The sequence below is a fragment of the Columba livia genome, chromosome 3, assembly GCF_036013475.1.
Source record: "Columba livia isolate bColLiv1 breed racing homer chromosome 3, bColLiv1.pat.W.v2, whole genome shotgun sequence".
NCBI classification, from domain to species: Eukaryota; Metazoa; Chordata; class Aves; order Columbiformes; family Columbidae; genus Columba; species Columba livia.
Window position 1 is genome coordinate 54547328 of NC_088604.1, and position 27200 is coordinate 54574527.

General features: G+C 35.3%; 1 protein-coding gene and 1 long non-coding RNA gene across 53 annotated transcripts in view; one reads left to right on the plus strand and one right to left on the minus strand.

Moving 5' to 3' along the window:
* TRDN (triadin) overlaps positions 1–27200 on the minus strand; it is a 233660-nt gene that overhangs the window by 123288 nt on the left and 83172 nt on the right. For 48 of the 50 annotated variants that reach the window (XR_010471337.1, XR_010471336.1, XR_010471335.1 and 45 more), the window contains 2 exons: positions 26158–26217; positions 10697–10768 (listed from right to left, as the gene is read on the minus strand). Coding sequence is in view for 47 of the 50 variants with exons in the window: in XM_065056785.1 (XP_064912857.1) it covers positions 10697–10768; positions 26158–26217 (132 nt within the window). In the remaining 3 variants the exon portion in view is untranslated. The remainder of the gene's footprint in view (positions 1–10696; positions 10769–26157; positions 26218–27200) is intronic. The other 2 variants (XM_065056823.1, XM_065056804.1) reach the window with 1 other exon arrangement.
* Positions 1666–26493, plus strand: LOC135579048 (uncharacterized). Of its 3 annotated transcripts, none has more exons than XR_010471341.1 (4): positions 1666–3518; positions 21519–21658; positions 24408–24446; positions 26355–26493. It is a non-coding gene; the product is annotated as an uncharacterized LOC135579048 (long non-coding RNA). The 3 variants fall into 3 exon arrangements; XR_010471340.1 differs by lacking the exon at positions 1666–3518 and adding an exon at positions 18674–20335; XR_010471339.1 differs by lacking the exon at positions 1666–3518 and having other exon boundaries at positions 21306–21658.

Genomic DNA, 27200 nt, shown 5'->3' on the forward strand with positions numbered 1-27200 from the left:
TTCCATGAATGTTATTAATTAGAAAATTGAGAGTTCGGTAGAGGAAATGAGGAAGCTATAATTCTTATTTTTCCTTCGGGAAATGAATCTGCATTTTGATGTGGAAGAATACAAGTGTACAAGAATAGCTAATCTAAATGCTTTTTTTAACTGCTTATCCACAAAAGCCAAATTTGTTACCTTCAGTTTGTATTGCATGGCTTTGAGTGTTGATGTAGTTAGTGGAACTGTGGTTTTCCTTTTGTGAAGTTTTACTGGTATGAATGTGGATAAGAAAGCAAGTTTTATTACCACACCAACTGGCACAAACACAAGCCCATAAGCCTCTAAGTGAGAGCTTTTTCTTTACCTGAAAAATATTTAAGGTATATGAATATTTTCTGAAGCCAGCAAGTCCAAGAAATAAATGTGCTATTATCCCTTGAATAAATTAACATGGAGATAAAGGAAAAATGAAGAAACTTAGTTTTCACTTCTCCAGTTACCACAATAGACTTCTGCATGAAAAAATAAATACAGACAGGGAATTAAAAAAAAACCCAACTTGAAATACTGCACTGCATGCTTCCTAAACCAAAACAAAATATGGGTATGTTTAATAGAAACATTGTTGTTTTCATAGAGTACATTAATTCCACAGTCTGTCCATGGCAGTTTCATAAATAAAGTTAGTTTGCCTGTCATGATTGCAGTGTATTTACCAATATTCAAGGTCTCCAAAAACTAGACTTCTGCTGATTTTCTGGCAACAGTATTTAGCATTAAGCATCATCTTGAAGTGTTGCAGTTCTTTCTTGTGTTAAATAGATTTGTTCAATGTGTTTCCCTTGCTATTGTCTTGAAAAAATGAAGCAGAAAATCCTTGTATATATTTTACAGAACATTTCTCCCAGTGTTTTGTGTGCTTAATTCTCTCTGCTGAAACCCTGAGCATACTGGACTTCAAGCTACAAATTCCATTGTGTCCTAAGCGTGCTTTATGATACTCTGGTTTCTTAAACACATATAAAGCATCAGAGTAGTGCTCATCCTCCACAAAGTTGTTATAGTGCTCATCCTCCACAAGTTTGTTTGGAGATTCATCTTCTTGTATACTTTAATATTCTTGTTATTGTCCATCTCTAGGGTTCCCAGGAGTCTGTCTCTCTCTCTTTGACATGCTGTTCCAGAGATTCACACTAAGGACTGTGGCTGTCTCCTCAAAATGGAAGGGTGTTCAGCCTCAGGTTACACACTAGCTGCTCCACAGCTCTACTTTCATGTGTTACCTATGACTTCTGAGTGTTTAATTTCCACATGCAATGTACAAATCTTCTGATTTCTAGAATGTGGTTTGTTTGCTTGGTTTGCCCGATTGAACCAAAACTGCTAGTGTGTCAAGTCTATCAATTACTGTCAGAAAAAAATCTTTCTTCTGTCTTCCTTTGACTAACCTTTACTCCTAGTAACTAGGGACTGAAGTGCTGCTGATACTTGTGTGATTTCCATTTTCTCCTGATTTCTGGTGAGCTGCTAACAGCTCCACTCTTCCAGTCAGCTTAATTTTTTGCTTCCTTATACTTCTGGTGCTAGGTGATGCACAGCAATAATTTATAAACCCGAGGTCCTTACAACCAACAAAACTTTCTTTAATCAGAGACCATTTTTGCCTTTGAATTTGTAGCACAAAATTTGTTCCGATTTTCATAACAAGGTTCAGAAGCATATGTGTCTTGAGAGCCATGAGCTGACACATGGAGCTTTGAGAAGTAGAGCTTGTATGGAGGACGTACAGGAAGCAGCAGGAATTTTACTGCAAGTAACCTAAAGAAGAAAGAGACTACATCCCTGGCCACAGAGTTTTTATTGTTAAGTCATTCCACCAATTAATTCCACTGACATAGTTTTCTTCCATCAGGTTCTCAAGTTGCAATCTTCAGAATGTTCAGGCAGCCTAGAGACATCAGTATTAGTTATGAATTTTCTAGACGATGATTACATAGAGGTATAAAAGGACTGTGGCCCCTATTTTCCATTACTGCTGTGTAATGCAAGATGTGCACTCTTGGTCAAGTCTGAGAAAAACAGTCACAGGGCTTGCATTCATATCTCAGCCCCATTGATGTCCCTCACAGCTACTACTGACAAAAATTTATGTAAATGAGAACAATGGACTAGGTAAATGGCTATCCTGGAAAGAGCTTGTTCTTTTTTAAGGAAACAATCCCATTTCTTGAATAAATTTGTATCCTCTCAATTTGAGTAGCTCACATTTATATCGTTGCATATTAAGTGTCTATTTAACACCAGCAAAAATTGTATTTCTGAAGTAGTAAATACAACGGGTTTTCTCCAGATATGTACATAGCTAAATTAAGAGGCAGAGCAAATAATTAAATAGGAACTTATGCAGGTCTTTTGCACTGTAAAATACGAACCCCATCTGTTAATTACAAGTACTGGGTTTCTTTTAGCTAGGAACACTAACAGGACTACAAAGGTCCATGGATCAGCTGTATAAAGAGGGATCAGAATATGCACGAACAGTGAGTTACACAAGGAAACACAAGATGGTTTTGATGATTCAGGGCTGACTGTGATATGGAATTCAAGTCCAATTGGCTATTGAACAATCTATTGTTACTGTTACTGTTTCTTGATAATGTAATTAGTTCTATTTTTTTCACCAGAAGCACTAGTCCTGAACCACTTTTTATGTACAGGGTGTAAGAGATATCCATACAAAAATACCTCAACCTTGAGAGCCTGCAAAGTCTTTACAAGAATGAAATAGGGATATATGCAGTTGATGCTGTACAAGCTGACAGAATCAGTCAGCAACTCAAGCAGTGGACTTTGCATTTAGTCAGGTTTTTTCTGCAGACTCTACACAGAAGCAGAGCTTTTTGTAGAACAAGGAGGAATCAAGCAAGCATGAGAAGTGCAAATTAAAGCAGTGATGTGCTACTGAATGGTAAATTCAGGTAATTCTTTCTTTCCTGGGGGAAAAAAAAAAAAAGCAGCAGAGTAGAATAGTTTTCTTTGGAAGTGACTGGAGCAAAGAACTCCAGCCTTAAAACAAAGAAACATCTGAGATGTAATTATTTATTTCTGAATAAGGGGTGAGGGATGGAGGACACTGGTGGAAATTCAAGGAAGATTCAATGGAGACCAAGAAAGAGGTGTTTCAATCTGAATTGCTTTTACCAGCTCTGACAATGTCTGTTATTTTCATGGGACATCAACTCATTCTTGAACAACAGGGGGAGAGGAGATAACAGAAACATGCTAACAATGAAGCACTTGAAAACAGGCCTCATAAGACCAGTGTGCTATTGTGCCAGCGCTGAGTGGAATCTAAATTTAGGGATCCACATGAGTTACTGCGCATAATGTCATGGGAATGCTGCCCAGGAACTGGAAGAGGAAGGTGTTCTAAGAGTTTCTTTTTTGTATTGCTCCAGATGGTCCATGTGCTTATGGAAACGCTAACTCTGGAAGGAACTGTCAGCTCAACCCACCCCTTTTGAGAAACTGAGGTAAGGAGGGCAGCAAAATACAGCCACAGGTACCTTCTTGTGGAGAGGCATGCGTATAACAAACATTGACTAGTGGTACTGAACACCAGAAGTTTGGAGGTGTTTTGGTTCAGATAAGCCTTCTAACTTTCAGATACTTACATAAGCCTTATCTGCATTTATCTAAAACCCTGTTGTCAGGAAATCTTGGGAGAAAAGCTCTTGTGAGAGACTTTGGAAATTACCTGGCTTTGTGAAATACTACAACAGATTTTCTTGCCTACTGATTCTGGTCCTGACAGCAATGAAGAGCAGCAGACATATGGGTATAGTCATGAAACAGAACAAAATAAACCTTAATTTATGTTTTTCTGATAAACTATAATTCAGCATGAACACAATAACTTCATTCCAGGTAAAACTTCGTTCAATTTTTTGCAAGGATCTCTGTATACCTTAAGCTGTCACAGGCATAATTGTAATAGACTATTCAAAAAAAACCCCAAATATAATTTTTGAAATTATACTTCCTTATTAATTTTGAAGAGATTATGGTTGTTCTTCCTTTGTCTTTGCTAGTGACTGAAATCCTTTCCCTGCTGAACTCAATGAAAGTTTTGCTGTTCATTTCAATGGGACTCAGATATCCTTTTAAATATTAAAATAACTCATTACTTTTGAGTTTATGATGACATTTCTTTCCCCTTTTCATGTTGTTTAGGGTGAAGACTAACAATGACTGCCAAGTTTCAGTTTTAATTCTAAAAAATTTCATACACATTCACACAATAGGGGCCCTGCATGGTTACAAAGAATTTGGAGGAATAAAAACAAAACCAAAACCTAATCAAACAAAAAAAAACAGGGAAATATTTCTGCTTAGTTTTGGATGTCATGGAAACTCATGCTTTTAAAATTTAATCTGAATTTTAAGTAAAAATTTACCTTAACTATCTCTTTGAAAAAAAAATATCTTTATGGGGTATAAATGTCCTTCTCAGTCCAGTTATTTCCTCTGTAAGAAATAATTCTGTCTAGCCTCAGCCAAACTACTGAAGTCAAGAAAATTCAAAGAAATCTAAATATCATTAATCTAAAGTTCATAAGACACAAACACATACGTGCACATGTGCACATGCATACACTGTCACATACCCTCTCTAACTTGCAGGTGTGTCCTTAGGCCAAAATTAAGTGCATTTTTTCCAAAGGTCTGTTTAAACCGCACCATTTCACTTCAGCAGAGTAATGCAATACAATTTGTTCTCATATTGAGCAAGTGAAAGACTAACAGGGCACACAGGTCATTGGAGATATAGTACACGCTGAAGTCCTAGGCAATCTCTCCAGCTCAATTTTGCTTTCTGAAACTGCTTCACTCTTTTCAAATCCCAATCTAAAACAGTATTCGGCAGATTTGAAGATTGCTTATGGAGATATTTTTGAGGTCTGCAGAAAGTATGTAATAACAATAGCATGCTTGAAATTCCTAGTGCTTTCATGTGACCCACAGAAGTGTTTCTCATTTCTTCCTGTTGTGATTATAGGCTCCTTTTTCATGGCTCTGTCGAATTAAGCACCAAACCTGTTTGTTAATAGCATGGAGCCATATGTTGCCCTCACTAAACAACACAGTGGGGAGCAAAGGAGTACAAATACCAGTGTAATGAAGCCAGAGTATGCATGCCAAGGGAAAAGAGAGAGGGCATGCCAGCTTCCATTACAAAACCAGCAATAAAAATTCCATTGGACAATGGTCAATGACAAATATGATGCAAATATGATTATGATGAAGAATTAAATTTCCAGAAGAACACTGACTTCTTCTCTAGCAAGAGCCAAACGAACACAGCTAAGGCAGCAGGGTTAGTCTTCTCCCTCCTTATGACATTCCTACTAGGCAACATGAGTCAACAGCAGCACCAAATGTGTTACCAGTGCTGGGAAGGGTTTTGATGATGTTTTTTGTGGACTATGCTTTAGAGTAAGAATGTTTGAGATTTAGGAAAATGAGATGACCAGGTTACACGTAATCTCTTCTACATGGAATATCTGCATTTGAAAGCCCGAAGAATATTAATCCAAGTAAGTATTTTCCATTTCCAGGTGAATCATACACAAAAGATTATTGCTTTCCTGTAAGAGCTAAAAAACATCTTTTAAAAGTTAAAATAATCTTCAGAGTTATTTAGTTTTGTTTTATTGGATAGATTTGGGTGAATATTTATTTTTAAACGCATAATCTAGTATTGTATATTGGATTATTATTAATAATAATAATGAAAAATGAGTCATGTCTAATCAAAATATACATATCTTTGTACGTAATTTTTCTACATTCTGGTAAGCCTTTCTCCCAATGTCTGTCAAGTTTTTTCTGTCTTAAGCTAGAATAAAAGTAGTACAGAAGAGCATCATGTCATTAAGTAAAATGTCAAGGGCTTTCTGAGACAGTGAAGATTTAGTCTTTTTTCATTACAGCTAAATCATTAGAGTTTACTGCTTAAATGTCTAATCTAAATCATTAAATAACTCACTTTGAAACATTGTGCATATTATTTTAAAGGTTTTACTGTGTTCAGAACAGACTGATGGAGACACAGGATCCATATTTCTCAAAAAAACTTGGTTTTATTCTGTATATACAGTATCCTGTTAAAACTACCTAAACTGTTTCTTCTAATAGACTATATCAAAAGCTAGTCCATTGTATTACGATATTTTTGACATAAACTTTTAAAAATTATTATTATTATTCTGCCTTAGATTCAAATTTATCAGAAAATGGATTTTCATCCAAAAATCTTGTCAGTATAATTAAAAATGTTCTAAATTTGGAAAAAAACTCAAAATTCTACTTTTTGAAAGATTTCTGTTGTGTCTTGAATCACTGTTTTTCACTAGAAAGATTTTTTTTAAGGGTAATTGATTTTGTTGTAGAAAAGAGAAAAGGTTTTTATAGAACAATCTGTTTACAGAAAAGAAGGCCATTGACAGACTGTACAGAGGTATATTGATTTGTACAAGATTTATACACTTCTATAGATCAACGGAGCTTTGTCAAAGTTTGTATTGGCTTTAGTAATTTAGATGTTCTTAGATCCACTAATGTTATATTCATGTACTGAGGTATAGACTAGAAATTCCTCTTAATATAGTCAGTGTACATTTTATACAGCAACAAAAATAGATGTACATTTCTATTTCAATGCCAATTTAGCCTTCGCAGGAGTTTTGGAGGTAGTCAAACATATTTCATAGCAATTCACTTTACTGTATTCTGCAAAATCTATAATTAGAGGATTCAAACAGTGATCTCGGGAAAACAGTTCTTTTTCCCAAAGATCCTCTCAAGACCTAACAGCTATTTTAAATTTTTCTTTTTTACCTCATTAAATATCACAACTACCAGCAAGATGACAACAAACAGCCAGTATACTTCAGTCAAAGGAGTGGGATATTTCAGAACTCATCACAATCCATCAGCAGATTGGAAAGTTATATTAATGGCAATTCAATGATAAATGCTTTCCCACTCAAAGATACAAGCAGAAATTTCTAGGACAATATAACTTGGAAAATCATATTCAGATACAATGTTGTTAAAAGTTTTTTTGTCATATAGCATTCTTCAAAGTGGTATGAAGTATCCTGTTTGAAATCATACATAATATGCATTAAGATGCCTTCCACTTAGAGAAGGATTTTGATACAGGCTTCTCACAAAGGTGCTGTGATCTTGTGAGAAAGCAAAGACGTGCTATTCTGGAAAAATTAATATGAAGCCTTACTATTATAATAACTAACTAAGCCTCTGAGCATAGTTTTGATGTTTCTTGACTTACTGCAGCATCTTCCTGAAAGATTACTCTGCTATGTCAGGGGGCATAACATGGGAGGACTATCAGAAAGAAGAGTCTTTCTCAGGTGAATGGGGAAATGGAGGAAGTGAAAAACTATCTGAGCTGAGCAAAAATGTCAACACCTGAGGGGCATATTCTCAGAGAATCAATGTGCACTGCAGAGCAGTTTTTGGATGTTGGTGGATAACAAAATACAAGAAAGCTATAGTTAAAAGAGGTGAAGAAGACTACAGTCAAGGAAGAAACATGTTAAAGTCAAAGTTCAGATAGTCATGGAGAACAGATCTGTTCAAATTACACCCAGTACCAGTGTCCTCCCTCGATGACAGTATCAATGTGTCAGACATGTTGAGACTGCTGCTTCCAAGTCCCTGTGAAAGCTCCAGAAAAAGGTAACATAAAGGATTTAAAATGAGTTGTTTTACTTCATGGTTGCCCAAACAAGGTTTCCAGTCTTGGAACACAAGTAGAAGTTATTTATCAATGTCTTTTAACAAATTCCCTTTCTCTCTCTCTCTCTCTCGTTTATTGTTACTGGATATTTTGTTTAGTTGTTTACTTCCATTAGTGACCTGCAACTTCAAACTCTTCATTGAACTTTGAATGCAAGATATCAAGTCAGCAGGGCCTTTTGAAAAGAGCTAAACCATCAAGAAATAGGAGAGCAATGATCTGTTCTTTACCTTTCTGACCAGATGAGAACAAAGCATTTTGCTTTCTGACCAGGAGACAACTGAAAAGTTCAATTCACATGAACACTTTTCAATGTAATTCATTGCATACTACTAGAACATACTGTACAAATTGGGATTGTCTTACATAATCACCCCTTCTCTGTAAGATTCACTGTAGAGGTGAAGGAAGAGAAAATGGCAATGACAAAGAGAGAAAAGTTGAGATTTAATACATAATAACAGTATTCTGTTTTTCTAAGGTCTCACAAATTCAGTAGAACATAGTTTTTACAGGGCATTGGATACTATCCAGGAAAAGCTTTCCATTTGAAAGCATCATATAATCTAAAAATGTTCGAGACATCTGGCATATATATTGCCACTATTTTCAAATTATCAGAAATTAAGAATTGTCCAAAATTAGCTAAGCAGGCAGTGGTAAAACAGGGTATCATTGAAAACACCTTAATCTAGAAAAACAGTAAAATATTTTCAGCCTTTTCCAGCTTCATGGTTTTGTATCTAGTGTCTGGATATCACTGAGTCACTGAATAATACTGAGTTGGAAAGCCTAGGGTTTAAATACAGCAGTTTCATATTTTATATGTATATAATCATATATTAATTTCCTATGTGACAACCATTATGTTACTTGTTATGGATTTACTTTTCTTCAGAGCAGATTTTTTCTGTCAAAGGGTGGGCCAGTCCTTCCATGTTATATAAAGTACATTTCTCAACTAACAAATGCTTGCACTTGTTCCTTATTCTGAGAACTTATATTATCTTCAAATATATTTATAATAAGAAGGATCTTCTGTTTCAGTCTGTCCCTTCACCCGATTAGTGATATTTGGTGATATACTAACCATGAAGGTATGTAATCATTAAGAAGTCACAGACAGATATCTCTTCAACTATTCCAGAGGTATGAATTTCCCTGCCTATTCCTCTTTTCTCCTTCTGATATTGTGCCAAATATTCTCATAAATTACTTAATTATTTTCCCAAGAGATGGAATAAAGCTTCAGGGTTTAGGGCTCCTAAAGGCACTCTGGCACATTTTCTTGTATACAGAAACCACACAATAGTGCAATATAAGAATAGCTTTTCATAGCAGCATTTTGCAAGTAATTCCTCCTTCATTTCCTCCAAAACTCTTGCATGAACAGTATTGCGTCCTAGTGACTGGCCTTGAGTCTTAAAGGGAATTTAGTTGTATGATTCCGAGCAGATAATCTGCTCCCCAATTTGTTTGCCAAATGGGTGTCTAATTTACATTCACAATTACCTCAATTGCATGCATAAATGAGTTAATGAAACACACAAATGTTTAACTGGTCATAAATAGTCATTTCTATGTGCAATTGCAGTAATTGCATGCTCCTCATGATTCTGGAAATCAAGAACTTAATGTTAATTTGATGCCAGTTCATGTTGTATAACAGTTATATTTAAAGATTAAGTTTAACACAGAGCAAATGCAGCAGTCTTTTTCTATTATTTTTTTTTTTCCATTAGTGTTAATTGGTGGATAACAGAGTTTAACATTGCCGGAACTTTTTTTTCTGATGAGCAGGGTTCAAATTTTTCTCTAAAATAAGCAGACTGCAAATCTATTTATGTACTACATAATGTCACACTAACCACAGTTTTATACCCCTTTAAACAATGTGTTTATAAAGAAATATTCACTTGAGGTAAAATAGATTTTGGGAAAGATGCAAGTCATGGAACTATTTTTATCCAAATCTACTGATTCACAATAATCACATTAGAAATATCTTATTAATTTAACTCTTTGTTTTAGTCATAAGTTCTGCCAAAATCTGTTTCCAAATGCAGGCAAATCTTGTAGCTCTTGTTACTTATTCTGCTGCCATCGCATCTTTTTTTCTCTTAGATTGTAATTGCTTTCTGGATAGCATAGAAATAAGAACTCTATGAGATACATTACCAATGTGACTGAATGACTTTGAAGTATTTTATGAAAACTACTATAGAATTACAAGAAAAGACTTGCATGTTTTGTACTTTTAAATTGTGAGGTGTAGAGACCATGAACATATATTGTAGTAGGGGTTTTAAGTCATCAGGCAGTGCATTTTAAAATTAAAATTTATATTTCAACTATTTTACTGTTATGATTAGACTGTAAGCAATAGAATTCATTTGCAAGAGTTAGGTTTTAATCTTCTGAAGGTAAGATCTGACTTAGTATTTTTTTTCAGTTGTTTTAACAATAGGAATAGGGTTGATAAATGCAGACACAGAAATATTATGTTCATTATTGCAGATAATACACAGAAACATTACTGAATAACAATAGCTGAAAGACTAATCCAAGGTATATTAAGAGGATAATGTTGATTATGTTTACAGTTAGATGGCAACTTATGGCTGAACACCATCCAAAGCATTTTACAGATTGGGCCTTGATCCTGTAATCTATTTCACTCAGGAAATCCCCTGACCCATCTGTGGGACTACTGTAGGGAATATTTAGGTCTGGTCATGCAAATAGGTTTGTGCCATTCGTGTCCCAGACCTAATTGTTTGGTCAGTTTTGTTATATAGGTTATATTTATAAACAAAATCCATTCAAACAGAGAGTCAAATTAATGAGTAGAGGCCAATAAAATAGGAAAAAACTCAAACTTGCCTTCAATAGCTGGTGGGTTCTTTCTTGGACTATGTTCTAGAAGAAGAGGAGGTGGTACCATTTCCTTATGTCCTGCACATGAGTACACACATTAAGAAACATAGAAAATGTATTCACTAACAGGCTGAGTAGATTCACTGGGAGGCTGAGTTCCCTTCAGAATTGTTCATTTTTAAAATATTACGCTGTGCATAAAAGTTATTATCTTCCAGACACCATAGGAAGGAAATACATTTCTCAACAAATAAAGTAATTAATTTCTTAGAAACACATTTTAAATCAATGAAGTCCAAGTAAATCAAGCATATGCTGAAATGTTCACAGTTCTATTTTTCTTCATTAGACTAAAAAACTCTGAAGAATAATACTATAATAATAAGGTTATATATTCATGATGCCTCTTCTACAGTAAAAGCTTATTTCCTTCTGTCAAACAAATGATCTTCAGTCATTCCCTCAAGTCCACTTATTATGAACTTCTTGAAACGCCAGTAAAAATTATTATGTTTCTCATCCTTCAGGATTATTCTTAATTAGCCAATACCAAACAGGTCATGCACTGTAAACACTGCCATGGTTCTGATTCAAGCTGCTAACTGAAATGCCTCTACTCTCTCAGAGTGTTGAATTGTACTCTCTTATAGTACCAAACTGGGACTTTCTGTACTGTTTTAGCCTATGTGCAGATACCATGCTTCATCCAAACTATTTTTCACTTCATTTCCCCAAAGTTTCATAAACAAATCTATTCTACTCTAACATTACTTATGCTTCTTTTCTGGCTTATAACACCTGTTTGCAGTGTCCTTATTTTCTTTTAATTTATTTCTCTGACATTTATGCTCAGTAACTATCATGTCATTGTCATTTGCAAAGCACAATCTGTTGTAACCTGTGAAATAAAATTAAGTGGATAATTATAAGATCGATTCAGTCACATGCATCAGCATACATTCACTGCACCAGAGTCCACGTGCAATCAGGCTGTTAAATCTCAGCTCCAGCTCCACATCAGAAACTCAAAGCCATGCCTCATGCTTGGTGATATACTCAGAAGAGAAATTAAGATCTTAATGAGCCTCGGAAACTGCAGTATCATACTTAGCCCTCTTGTTTTACAAAGGTATGTATACCCATGGGAAATGCATGAGAAAAACATCATCTTGAAGACAGCAGTGGGATGTGAGCACCACGGTCTTAATGTTATTGCATCTCATCAGTGTATGTATGATTGCAGGTGGATAATTTGCAAAAATGTACTTTAGTTCATCCAGTAATTTGTATAAAATATCACACACAGCCACTCAAAATTGGCTTGCATGCCTGAGCCACTGACAAAATGTTGACACACTGACAAAATCAATGCATTGAATGTACTGTGCAAGAAATGGCAAAAATCTTAGGTTTTACATGCATTGCATATCTTGGCAATAATCACAAGTGGGTATTTACGAATCCCATCACAAGATGACTCTAGCCTCAAAATGAATGGTAGGCAAACTTCAGGAACCCAGACGTGTAACCATGATTTTCCAAACACTTTATGCCTTAAGAAAATAATCTTGAAATTGCAAATTGAGCTAATGAAGTGATGAATACCTTTTGATGCCAATCAGAATAGAAAATTTATATCCACAACCTCTGTCAAGACAGAGAAACTTCATTAATTGAATTCCTAGTTCAGAATGAAAACAAAAACAATACAATATGAAAATTAATTAAGAATGGGTAAATAATCTTAGTCTTTCTGCTAGTTTTGATTAAAGTCCCAGACTACATTTTAGTTGTTTCTTCCTTAAGCTAGATAACCTATTTCTAGATGGGAAAAGTGATGCATTTTACAACTTGGACTAGCCGTTTTGTGAGAAAGAAGAGAAAGGGCAGTGTTTCAGAATGTTGAGCAGATCAGTAATGAAGAAGGATAGTCAATAATTTGGACTGCAGTGTGGTATCTACTGCGTGGGGTAATGATCTAACATCTCTGGGTCAAAGTATAGGCTGGCCCCATTATCTTCCTGTTCTTTGCTGTAGCAGCAGTTTTCAAATGATTGCACCAGTGTTCGTTAGTATAATGCTAGTGCGATACCACTTATTGCTAATGACTTGTCAAGTTCCATTTTATAGTTTTAGAAGTTTTAAGCAAATCATTTATTTCATGCAAATTGACCACATGATCCAATATGAGAGTGTTTTAAGCATGAAAAACTTAATCTTCACAGATCAGAAACTTTCCCTTAGGCCAGATTGTTTGTTCTGAGCAGGTTCCCATCCACTCTGATAAAAAGCTTCTTTAATGTTTCCATGTGCTATTAAATGTCTCTGTATTCACTTTGATGGGAATGCAAAGGACAGTAAGTGAATAAATATTTTATCCATTCTTTTGATGAAATATGTTAAAGGGGATATCTTAAGTCAAATTTCTTTTATTTTCCTTTCTCTATCCTCTGTAAATTATAAAGCACAAGTGTTTTTTTGCAGTACAAAGAACTCTTAAATAGAAATGAGGAATTGGTCTCAGCAGATCAGACCATTAGGATTAATGGTGTCTACTATCTTGACTCCAGCAGTGGCCAGTTGGACAGATATCTATGATGTAAATGAGAGGAAGGCAGGATGTTTTTAATGATCCCAGTGGACAATCAAATTAGTCCATGAATCATGACAAGTCAATTATCCAGATTACCACTATTATTATTGGACATGCAGTTATCTCACTGCTTTAAAAATGCAACCACAGGAGAACACTGAAATTTGTTGTGTTCATATTTATTTGCTTCTCATTCCTAATGCAGACTTTATTTTTCTACTATGAGAGAAGCTGAAAAGGTTCATTTGACTTGATTATTTTTAATTGGGGGTTTGTTGCTCCAAAACACATAGCTGCAAACACAAAAATGTGCATACATTTCTATGCCTAATCTGTCCATGCAGTTGTGATACAGATACCTCCTTCAAAGATGATGTTGTAAACAGCTATCTGACAACAAACTGCAGCCAGTGGAAACCAAAATAGAGAAATGTTTTGACTTTAAGCTCATGAGAATGTGCTCGCCAGGAGAAAAAGTGTCATGTTAAGACATGGGTAGCTTCCTCCACTGTCTGAAAGGAAAGAAATATGCTGCAAAGATGAATAAAAGGTTTAAGACACTAGATGGTAACATTAATACTTCACTGAAAATAAGCTGCAGTCCTCAAGCTCTGTGAAACTTCTGTCATCAGTGTTTATTAAATCACTTGAGATGTCATGAAGAAATTAATTCTGACTTGGTTTATGAATATTTTAGATTATATATTACATGATAAAGAGTACAAGACAAACTTTAATTACCTTACTTTTCTCAATCTAGGAAGTGTCTTTCTACATGTGTCAAAAATGCCATGTCCAGGCATTGAGGTTAAATTGATTTTTATGATAACAGCAAATCATGGGTTTTCTTTCTTCTCTGATCTGCCCAGTTCAATTTGTCTGCAGTGACCTTAATTGACATAGATAAAGTCTCAAAATTTATCTCACTAGATCAGGAGATCATGGGATAAAAGAAAATGCTTCTAAAATGATATAAGATTATTATAAATTTATTATTAATATTATTATTATTATAATTATTATTAAACAACTAAAGGTGTTGTGTATGGCTGAATATTCCAATTGGATATGGGAAAAAATAATGCCACCACAGAAAGTACCATGTGCAAACATTGTTCCTTTGACTTTACACTGCCACGTGTCTATATGCCAGTGATCTAAACAGTGGGAACCCTACAGTCTATCTGTATCAATATTTTGTTACAGTATCTCTCAAATAGCACAGGGAAATGTCTTCAGATAAAATGCATTCTCCCCACATGTGACAACTTTCCCTAATGATAATAGAAATAATTGAATTAAATTAAGTGTGTTCTTTACAGAGTCATTTGTTATGAAAAGTAAGTTCAAATCAAATGTTTTATGAAGCTTGGAACAAGACATGTAAAAGCAGAATGAGGTAAGACTGCCAAATACGTTTTTAGAGGACTGAAATCTTAATGGAGTCCCACTGTTCTGTTCAGGTTTCCAGTTTTGACATGTAAGTTAAAGACAAGCCTCTCCCTTGTTATCAGTTACTCTTCAGACATTAGACTGTCACTATTCTGAGGAAGGATTTCTCCACTTAGAGTGTGTGCATGAAAAACTACCAGCAAATTGTTTTTCATTGAGAAAGAATAGCTGAGGACCAAGAGGTGAGATTGCGTAACTTTTTTGAACAAAGCAAATGCTCATATTGGAGAGGGAATGAATTGAAATATTGGTGCCCCACGTAGGCAACCTCTCTAAGGAACACATCCTAATATGGTGGTTTATGAACACTAGTAAATTAAATGGTACCTGGGAATGTTACTGGGCTCTGGAATTCAGAGTGACCATCCCTGGAGTTTTAAAAGACGCATAGATGAGGTTTTTAGGGACATGGTTTAGAGGTGGATTTGACAGTGTAAGTTTAATGGTTGGACATGATAATCTTAGAGGTCTGTTTCAAACAAAATGGTTTTATGATTTTTTTGAATAGCCTCTGACATTTTTGACCTGCTGCAAGTAGTAATGTCTCAAGCTATTCACTGGCTCAGTTCAGGAGTTAGCAAGGGCCAAGGACTGCTCCCAATGGACAGTCAGGGTGCAGGCAGCCGTTTTTGACCTTGAGGAAGTATAATGAATATAGATCACTCTATGACAGAGAAAAGCTGAGTTGAGTTTGATTTACTAATATAGATATAGTCCACAATTCTTAAAAGTGATAACAAAATAATGTCAAATGGAAAAAAAAATAATAGTTTAAACATGATCTTAATGACCTATTCAGAACTCAGTCTTTGACAGTGGTAGATGGACTTAATGGATAATAAAACGTATATATATTTTTTTTTTTAAGGAGGAGGTCTATCCTAGCAGCTAACACATATTTCAGTTTTTCAATAATACTCATGATCTGTCTCTTTGTTAAATGGATAATTGCCCAACATGCAGTGAAATTCTCCTTTTGCATGATGTTGATATTACCTAAGGAAAAACACTGCTACAGTATATGCAGCAATTACTAGCAATACAATCCTTCAAATTTTCATATTCTGTTATATTGGCTATCAGCCAGTTACTATTATGATGTGTAAGAAAATAAGAAAAGGAGAGATTACATGGATAATGCCCAATCAATCTATATGTTGCTCTTGGGTTTAAAACATGTTACAAATATTACAGATAATATTGGAGCTCTGCAGAGTGACCGAATTACATGGAAAGCATGTAATTGAGAGGTACTCCTCCCTCAACACACAGGTAACATAACTAAGCCTATTCTGAATAACCTAACAGCCTTGGGACGCCATCATAAAGCTAAAAGTGAGAACCAGTAGGTTACCAGTGAATGTATAGGAAGGATGGGTGCAAACTGATAATCTAATTGTTCTTTTGAATGGAGTGGGGTGAAGGATTAAATTTTCATTCTCAAGGTACCAAGCAAGAAGTAACAGCAACTTGATAGCTTATATTTTTAGTATGCAGAGATTTGAGTTCATCCTTTGTTTTTGATGATGCATTCTTATATATATGTATATGCATTTATAACTGTTTAATATAGACTATATATATATATGCACACATGAGCCCGTGTGTACATATGCATGCACATATATACATAAATACATATAGATATTTATTTAGTGATGCTTCTGAACAGAAAATCCTTTTTCTAGCCCTACTTGATTTGGTAACTGAACAGGTGTGAGATTCCACTAACATGAATTCCTGGAGGCTGTGTGAACATCAGTTAGTCAGTACGTTTTCACTCAGCCACCAAACCCAATTAAAGTCACAGCTGGGAATTTGTTTGATATTTTCTTATTTTCCCATGGTTTTGTACCTCACACAATGCAAGTGTGCATAACAAGTGTGCAAATTAGGCAAGAGAGTCATGAGTAGAGCTACAGGTGTGGTTTTTTTTTGTGTTTTAACCTATAAGCTGATGTTATTGGTCCAACCAGTAACAGATGCAATGCATCTTAGCTGCACAACAGAGCTGTGCAGTTAAATCCATTTACAACAGTAAATCTGTTGAGATTTTTTTTCCAGAGATTTTTACCATATTGGGGCTCCAAAATCCATCTTTAACTCAACCCATATCTTGTGAAAGTTATTCTAATTTTTGTGTTCAGAAGACAGAAGTCATAGAGGAGTCAAAAGTTTTAACATCTTTGTCATTTACACATTAAGTAAGAAGTCACACAGCTTTCCCTGATATTAAAAGAAAATAATTGAAAAGAACTGAAAATAATTGAAAATTGAATTATCTCCACTTCCTCCCATTATTTATCATGTGAATTTAGCGGAAAAAAATCCTACATATTATGTTTAGAAATATCAAAAGATGAATCTCAAAGAACTGAGTCCTAGGACAGTAAAAATGATGGGTTGTTGTGTAGAAATGTTGGCTTATTGTAGTTATTGCTACCTTCTGCAGTGCAAAAGAACTGTGAAAACAGATTATAAAATAAAAAGACATATTAATCCTTCCTCCCCCCAAATAACCTTTAATAAATTGGTATCATATACAGTGATCCCTAGCATAATTAACTTGAATATTAGGAGTTGGTATAGATGCATAATTTCCACAATATTAAGTATCCACAGGAAAATAATTAAAACAGAGAAAAGAAAACACTACAATTAAATACTTGCTGCTAACAATTAAACAGAATGAAGGGGACTGATAAGCTATTGTGATGCAAGGCAATAGACACTGACTACGCCATGGGATCACTGTTAGGTAAATTCTGAGTTATTTATATTCGGTTTGTCTGTACGTAGCATCATTTCAATTGTCATTAGTCCAACTGCATCTCAGAAACATTCAGTGCGAATGTCAGAAAAGCTGTCTAGATGTTACTTCAGGAATGCAAAAACCTTATGTTGTCTTCAAGAAAGAGTGCATACACCATGTCTTCCTAAACAAATGCAGCCTAGCATTGATAACATCAAATTAGAGATTCTATAATCTCTTACAACCAGAGATCTTTGTAGATAATGAATACGTTTAATATAAGAATAACTGGAAGTCCAACAGAATCCAAATAGCTATGGTCACGAGCTAAGATTTTTTTCACCTCTCTGAATCTTTTTGTCAGAATGAGAGAAACAAGAAGTTATTCATTGTGTTACCTGTCTTGTTTATACTTGACAGTCACCTAAGAGAGTGAATCTACAACCATTTTTCTGAAGTTAGAATTTCAGTAATGCAGTTTGAAGTTAGAGGAAAAAGAACTGAGTGATTTTATCGGATCAAATATCAGGAGTAGGGCCCAAAAGTGCAGAAATGTTGGCTGCTGATTCCTGTTCATGACTTTCATGGAAAACAGTGAGAGCTAAGTATTAAGTAGGCATTTAGTATCTAATACCTTTGAAGTTTAGGCTCTGTACAATTAAGAAACTCAGTGACATGGTTGTAATATTTTTGGAAATTACAAGGTTATGACATAATGATAATAAAAAAAGAAATATTGAAATTTGAGACTAAAATTTACATAATTTTAAACATATGGTGATGTTATGTTTGATGCAATACTCCTCAGCAGCTGTGGTTTCTACAGTAAGACAGGATACATTGTCTGAATAGTTGCAGCCTGAAACCATCTCAACTAAAGCTTCTGGGTTTGCATAAAGGAGAGGAAAAATTATGAGGAAGACTAGAGTTAAAAAAAAAAAAAAAAGGTAATAATGGAGATGATTATACTTTAAACCAAACACATTTTGGTAACATCTGATTCTTCCTTCCCTTTTCTTTTTCCACAAAAAAAAAAAAGCCTCTTTCCTGTTATTTTTAGGACAAAGAGTTCTGCGAATCACTCTCATGAGTTCCAATGCTCGTGCTCAAGGCCTTGACCATGATTTTTGGGAAGATGACTTAACTTACCATGACTTTCTATTCCACCTATAGACAGATAGAACAGAAATTTTCTAAGAAAAAAAAAAAAAGAATGTTGTAAGAATAGAACAACTAAAAATTTCAAAGCTTATTTTCTATGAATGCAGAAGCTGTAAATACTGGGGCTTTGTTCTAATGCTAAAATTATTGCTTCTTTTGTTTGTCACGTTTGGACAGGAAATACCCTCCATGCTTATTCAAGAAAATATTTCCCTCTACATTTATTCCTTTTTTCTTTCTCTGATTCCCAAAATGTTATGGGAAAGATATTATTGCAATTCATAGTTTTCAGAGTAGCACTGCTGGCTTCTCGGCTGAGCCAACAGTTGCTTCTGATAAAACTATTTGAAATCTCATAGAAAACTTGTCATTTCAAGTCTTTATTTGAGCAAAATCCTGGCTTGTACATTTTTAGCATACTTCTTGAATGTATCTAGGCTATTTCTCAATCAGACATTTAAAAGTTAACTTTTAGACAGTTAAATGTAGATAAGTCACCCGAGGGATCCATTTATAGTCAATGGAGAAAAATTGGTACCTTCAAAGGGTGATTCATCTTTTCTATCTTAGGCATCTTTTTAGGATGAAATTATCCTCTGGAGGCCTTCATTTCAAACCATTGGCTATAAAGACAGCTAAAGGTTAAAGTTTGATAATTAAATTTTGGGTATCTAAGTGAGGTGCAATGAATTGCAAACATCTTATTTTGCAGTTCTATATAAAGATGACAGCATATGCCACCAAAATATTCCAGCGCTAAAATCAAGAGCCATGCATGATTTTTCACACTGTAACTGCCGCCTAGTAACAAAGCACTCCCCCAAACCCAAGCAATTATATGAATGAATATCACATAAAGAGACAGGACTTTGTTGTCAAGCTTAACAAAAAAAGAACCAAACCAACCAACCAATCAAACAAAAAAACCCCACCTTTTTTTTAGGTTTAATATGTGTGGGTATCGAATGCCTTTTGAACTCTATGTGCTGTTTATTCTGTCAGATAATATTGAGTGTATTGAAGGAAAAAGTAAAACAAAAGGTATGAAAGTGAAGTATCAGAAGGACAACATTTCCTGATGAAAAAAAAAGAAATTAGTCCTGACTCTTTTTAGGTATATGTCAGTAAGTTGCTTGTCTTTTTTGACAAAGCAGATAGATGCAGAAAGAAAGTGGATGGCAAAAGAAAGAAGTGCCTGAAGAGGGAATGGTGAAGGGAATGGACCTGCCACAGTGACCTGTCACAGTGGCTGGGGACTGGGTGTAGAAGGAAGTGGCCACAAGCAAGGCGGGGAGAGCACGCATCGCTTAGGCCATGGCTGAACACTGTGCTCTGCATTGCACGTTCTCAGTGCAGAAAAAATGAGGAATTATTGTGCAGCTGGAAATGCTTCATGATGGAATGTATCTTGTCGAAGCATTTGGAGATCCTGTCTATGCTATTCTTATCTGTATGGTATGGTGACCAGATACTGTTTCTGTTGTTAAAACTAAGCTTCATCACTTTCCATCAGAGAGAACACAGGATCTATATTTGGATGCAGAAAGTAACTTCTCTCAGTCCCACAGCGAAGCAACAGGTTTTGCCTTGTTAATGAAAAATTCAGAAGAAAACTGGAAGCTCTTCAGTATATATTTTTCCTTCTTCGTGATGGTTTGGTGTATTCAGCATCAGAAGGTGTTTAAAGGTACATTTGCATAGATCTCATCTGTTTTCCCTTTGATTTAAGTTGAGAGAAACTCATTGCGGTGGACTTCCCTAAGACAGTTTCAGGACTATATTCTAAAGGTAATGTGTTCATTACCTCACTTATAATTTTAGAAATAGATATATTTTAGAGGTATGTAAACCAGGCTTATATAACTAACTGAAGGAGAAGTATGTGGGTTTTCATGTCTCGTCAAAGACAGATGTTCGCTTGCAACCCATATAAGGTTCATTCTTTTGTGAAATGGTTGGCATTTAAGATGTAGTTGATTGGCTTCTTAAATGACCCTTGATTTTGAAACTTGATTACTGAATAATATGAAATAGTATAATATGAAATAGTTATAATATGAAATAGTTATAATAAAACGTAATACAGGTGTGTGAATACTTTCGTTCATCTGGTATCTCTGCATTCATGGATTGGATTGGTTTATTTCCATTAAAATCATGGATTTAGGCTCATTTACACCAGCAAAGGTTTTGGCTTTCTTTTGTATCACATAACTCTGACTCCTCAGGGTGTCTTGCAGTGAAGTATCAAAGAAAAATATCTGTTCCTCTCTGCAGAAGCAGAATACCACACATTCCCTGGGTAGCTGCTTCTGAGAGTGTGAAAGTAATTTGAAATTTTTTTGGCAAAGTTCCAATAAAGTGCCATAAGAGTGTTGACAGATGCAGCTTTGTGTGCCAGCATCTGGCTCTGATTCACAGTGGAATGATATAAACAGGGAATAATGGGTAGCTGTTCTGCCTCTGTGGGATGGTGTCAGGACTGTGTGCTGATAATTTTCCCATTAAAAGATCAATGTCATTTCAGAGTGAGCAAATAGATACAGCTTTTGGGTAAGAGAGGACGAGAACCTCATTAAAACGACATCAGTGGATATCTTCTCACAGTTTTACATAACCTAATAGAAACGTAAAGCAGTGATATTTAGACACCAAATTATAGCTAAAACTACTGCAAGAACTGCACTTTAATACATTTGTTAGAAAATTTTCAATAATTAAACTTTGTTTTCAGTTTCTTGTATTTAAAGTTGCTCTTCATTACTTCTTTCCTTTCAGACTGTTTATAAAGTATTCAGAACTCTACCAGGAGATTACTAAAGGAATAAATGCTTATGTCGTTCACTCATCTCTGTTTATGTTGTCAACAGAAACAAATGTGTCGGCAAGTGTTTCATCATATGAATAACTTTTTTTAAACTGAGGGACAGTTAACTATCAACTTTGAAGATGAATCCAGATGAGTTTCTGCAAATTTTGTGATACAGTACTGCCCTTAGAGGAAGAAGACGTGAGTCCTTAGCTAACTTTCCTGTTTAAAAAATAAAACTGGAAAAGTTTCACAGCTCCCAAACTGTCCCTGTAGCCTTTCACCAAGACAAATATCTGGTGGTTTGCTTCATTTCTACTGTAGGCGAGAGGACTATTTAGTACATGCCATCAGGAAACTTCTCTCCAAAGGAAAAAAAAAATAAAAATCATTAGTATTATCTCTTAAATGTGAAAGCCTATAACTCAGTCCACAGTTTTTCATGATGAATTTCTCCAAACAAGGAGCAAATATTATGTTTCTTTCTTATTTATTATGACTGATTCGTTATTGCACTGCATCAAATATATGCCCGGAGAAACTACACTAGTATCAAAATTGTCTCCATGTAAATGTAATGTTACACCCTGTCATTGATATATCCACAACACATCCTAGTCTTTAACCAAGTACGAGTGACACTTAAAAATAGTTCAAGGGTTTTAAGTGTTTTGCTATCTGAACAGCAGAGGGCAAGTATTTAACTTCAGTGCTACAGCCCACCCACAGCAAATACAGGTATTTTTACTTTCAAAATTAGGCACTTAATACTCTCAGTATTTTTGCACCAATACACTCTGTGATCTTGCAAATTGAGGTACTTTTATACCAGTATGTCCATAAATCTTTTTATATTTTATATGGCAAGTATCATACTGTCGAAGTCTTGGAATTCTCTTACCACGTTGTGAAATAACAATAATCCCGACTCTTCGAATACTTCTTGACAATGGAAGAGACAAGCAATGGAAGAACATTGTAGACGTGATAACCGTCTATGTTTGTCTTTTTTTTTTTTTTTTTTTTTTTTTTAAATGAGCATATGTGCAAAGGGTAAGTCTTTGATGATTTTTTCATGAAAAGGTGGGATGACTGTGACTGTTTCACCCTATGGGATACACTCTTGCTATGTAAATGTGCCAGAAATCCTGATGAATTTCTCTGAGGCATGGATTTTTTCAATAGTATAAAATTAGCAAAATTATCTACATCACTTTGGCTTTCAGACCCTGGCATGGAAATATACAATAAACATAGAGGGTAAATTGATGAAAGGAAATGGTATAGCCACTTTATTTTGCAATCTAGCTATTATTGGAAAGTCATGTGGTGGTATAAGCTGCATAGGATAATTGGATGTTTCAGTGTAAAGATTTTAGATTTCAGGCTATGTTTACAATAATATCACATTTGTGTTCCCACTGTCTTTGTTGTCAATTAGGTAAGCGTAAAGATCATCCTGTAGTGAGTCCAGCATACTGTGAAATATAAATTGTTTAACGAAAACTAGAACACAGTAAAACAACACACATAAAGTAACCTCCAAGTGATTAAAATGAAAACAAAATCTGACCATAAATATACAATATGCCTGTGGGAAATAACGGTGCCATGCTATGACCAAATACCCAAGAGATGCTTATTATTCTCAAATCAGCAGTATGCAACATGCGCAACCACATGCTGAGGTGAGCATGCAGAAATACAGACACGCAAGGATCCACTTGGGTAGATGCAAAATAAAAAAGGCATTTCATTGGAACAACTCCTTGATCTGTCAGAGTAGTTCAGGAAATGTAAATGTAAAGCAAGCTGGTGAACATCGCGGGGAAAGCAGGGGAGGAGTGGTAAAACAGGAGTATGGCACAAGGGGAACAAAATAGAGTAGATCCAGTTAACTTAGAGAAGTACGTGTTACTACATTATCTGACCTCCAATAGTTTGTTCAGATGACTGTGAAAATGTACTAACTGATAGATTCTGCAAAGTTTGTCTGATTAAGCAAACACAGGGATCTGAGTTTTAAGTATTTGATCAGTATAAAATGTCATCTTTAATGGTCTACTTTGCTATAAATTCTTCCAAAACATTTCTATAAACTTAAAATAGCCTGATGCTGTTAATGAATACAAAGTTTTCAATAATACAAATATTTCAAAAATACTGTCAAAGTAGTTGTTATTACTGATGTTCTATATATATAAATATATATGTATATATATATAGTGCCTATGGAATCTAATGAGTGGGACACTGCTCTTATAAATTCAAGAAGACAGAAATTCATATTTGGAGTAAACAATCCTACAAAAATCCAATACATCGACATGAAGAAATTTTCTACAAGATTTTTTTTTTTCTCCTCCTTCACAAATGGCAATATTGGGATTGACAGAACAGGTTCCCGGTTTGAAAGTATTACCATATCAGGGTGACTGCAATTAGAATCTTCAGCTGAATTGCACTCAAATCTCTTGGTTCAGACCATGTAATTTACCATGAAATACATAAACTGATAAAAGAATAAAATATAGCAGATTTTAAAGCTAATTGGATATTAGTGTTATCAAAGGGACTCAGTGTGCTTGTGTTTCCCCATGTTAATCTATTCAAGAAAATGAATTACAGTAATATTTCAGTTCACAAAGGCTGATGTGAAATGAGCACGTTGCCTGAGAAGGCAGCAGGAAACACTAACTGAGCAATGTTTGGTGGCACTCCCCTCAATGATTTCCATAAAGAGCAGACACCTGGGCATACCTGACCTTTGCTTCTCAAAGACAGAGTCTGGATGTTTCAACATTGCCTTTCACAGCTTGTGGGTTGACTAAAGCTTGTTCTGAACACAATGCTTTATTTTGCCTTCCACAAAAATGTATCAGACTCCATCACAACAACCATTCATGCTATTTAACTCCTGATGTCAACAGAAAAATCTCTCGTTTTGCAGGTGGAACAGTGAGTGGACTTTTGGAGATCCTAAGTTAAGGTGCAGTCCTCTTCCTTTTCTCCTACAAATCAGATGTTTTAAACTGCTTTATGATTTATTTCCACTTTCTGGGGCCTCAAGGTGTCACCCTAGCTATTTACCTGAAGGCCAGCTGACCATCCAATGATCACTGAACATTTTTCAGATGTTTAATCTGAGATTTATTAGCACAACTGTATCACAGCATACTGAAATGATGCATGGCAAACATTGGGAGGCAAGAGCAGACAGTCATGTCTTTCGTCATCTGAAACTCAAGTCACTGCAGACTCCCCTCTCTATCTCCCTGTTCCCCTTCATGGTCTTCCAAGTTTCCTTGTAGTTGGAAAGCTCAAAACTGAAAAGTAGTCTTCTCCAAAACATGCTTCCCACAGCATGTCTGCTCTGCCTTACGAGAGGGTCAAACAGGTGAGGGCCTCACCTGAAAAAAAGAGCTCTGACGTTTCAAATCTACTTGCAAATGTCAGGAGAATTACAGGAGAGATCTTGAAGATCTCCATGCAAGTCTTTATGCTGTAATTTATTAGTGGTACAGGTGTGTAAAGCCAGAAACTGGGTGAATCACATCTGATGCAGGGGTATATTTTTTCAATCAGAGTGTAACTGAAGGTCTCTGGAAGGTTTACGCTAACCTTTCTCTCACTCTGAGCCTAGACCAGTCCTTTTGCTTATAACTGTCTGTCTTTAAAACTCCAAATCTTTTTATATATGATATGGCAAGAGTCCAATATTTTGCTCTCTTTTAATGGAGCCCCATATCTCTGCATGTCACTCTCTGAGAACAGGCCACACAAACCTTTTCTCTTCAAAATCCCAGCTTGTTAATTTTCCCTTCTCAAAAATCAGTGTCCTACCTATCTCCATTTTGAGAGTCTCTGTTTCTCAGCTACATCCTGAGGAATTTCTATCTCTGACTGGACCTGGACATGTGAAGAGAGGACCTAAGCCACAAGGTAGAGATAAGAAAACATATCCAGTTCAGAGAAGTACCAGTGGGGAGCTTCTTGAGCAAATAACTAAATAAACAAAGCTTGTGAGGCTTAGTGTGTCCTTAAATAGTCTATCTTTGACACTTTTCATAAATATTGTTGCTTTTAATTCCTAATATTATGTCCTCTCTCTAGTATGTGCTCTTGCACTGGATTTCAGAAGAGTGTCCATTAAATAAGGTCATGGTAAATTGACTCAATATTATGGGATGACAGTCATCATCAGTAGCTCTAGCTTCTTTTTTTTGGCTAAGAATTGTCTGTGTTAGAACAAATGGACATGGAGATGTGGGAAGAGAGAAGAAGTGATGGATCAGCTAAAATATTTTATATACTAGGAACAACAATGGCAATTCTATTTTTGAAGCATTCTGGGGTTAAGGCTTGCTATTTGTGGGGGAAAAAAAAACAATAAATTGTTAACCACAAGCTGCTTCATTTTGCACCTCTGCCAAAAAAGAAAAGCACGGAAAATGTTAGCAATTTCTATAACCTTCCATTGACATGACCTTAATTTTAATTCATGCATTGTAGACAGAAAATTAAAAGCTTTAATAATACAGCCATTAGCTCATATGCTTTATTAAAACTATTTGCACACTCTTTGTTGCACTTGTGAGACCTTTCAACAATACAACGCACACTTTTAATACATAAAGGAGCAGAAACTCTCAGGGAAACAGAAGAATATTAGAACAAAGTTCAATGATGTAGGGAAGTACCTGGATAAAAATCCCCTTGTGCAAACATGTCAATCACATAGCGACAGAATGCATATTGATCTAACAGAGCAAAAAGGAGAAAAAAAGTAATGAAGTAGATTTAAAAGGTTGCTGCTATTTAACAATGATGATAAAGCTTGGCAGTGTAAAGACACATTTCTTACTTATATGTTTGTGTTTTTTTCCTGGCCTTCAAGGAATTCACATGTTCAGGAAGAGATACTTCATTGTCCTGCCTCCCAGCCAAGAACTTCAGAGCTACCAACTCTTCTCCTGGGCTGGCAGGGCACTGTGCACGCCCCAGGTCACCAGTGCACAGCCTTGGTGTTGGCCTATGTCCTGACCTGCAGTGCAAGTACTGTGCAAACTGCTACCTGGCCACAGGTCCCAAAGACTTTTTCTTATTCTTGAAGATCCATTTCAAATGGATCTTCTATATTACAACCATGTAATAGCAAAATTCAATAAAGCTTTACATCACGGTGTTTTCTTAATGTTGTTTTAACAGTATAATCAGTATGTACACTTAGTGAATGGGAACATAAAGAGAACAGTATGTACTTACACTCCTGTAGCGATGAGATTTTCCAGAGAATTTTATCATCTTACTATAGAATTATTTTCCAAAGACTAATCTTTACAAATATTTATGTATGTATATATTAAATCTGTGTATATATATATATATATATATATATATGTATAAAAACTATGCTATCCAGAAGTTGGGGCTTCTGAATACAAGTTAAAGTGATTTCAGAAATGTTTACTCTCTATTGATTTCTCCTGTACATTAGCAGATTTGGAGAGGTTAACAAAAATTTCTAACATTAATAACTGAGTGCCAAAAAAAAAAAAAAGCAATATTATTGCTGGATTCTCCAGTTGGCCAGAAAAAAAGCATGTTGTCCCACTCATCTGTAAGGGACATTAGCTGTGAAAGTCAATGCTGATGACTAAATGTCAGCTCTGGTTAGCTAAGTTAGTTCCCAATTGTCCTTAAGTTAAGCATATTCATCGGTTTGTCCTAGACTGTTCTAGCA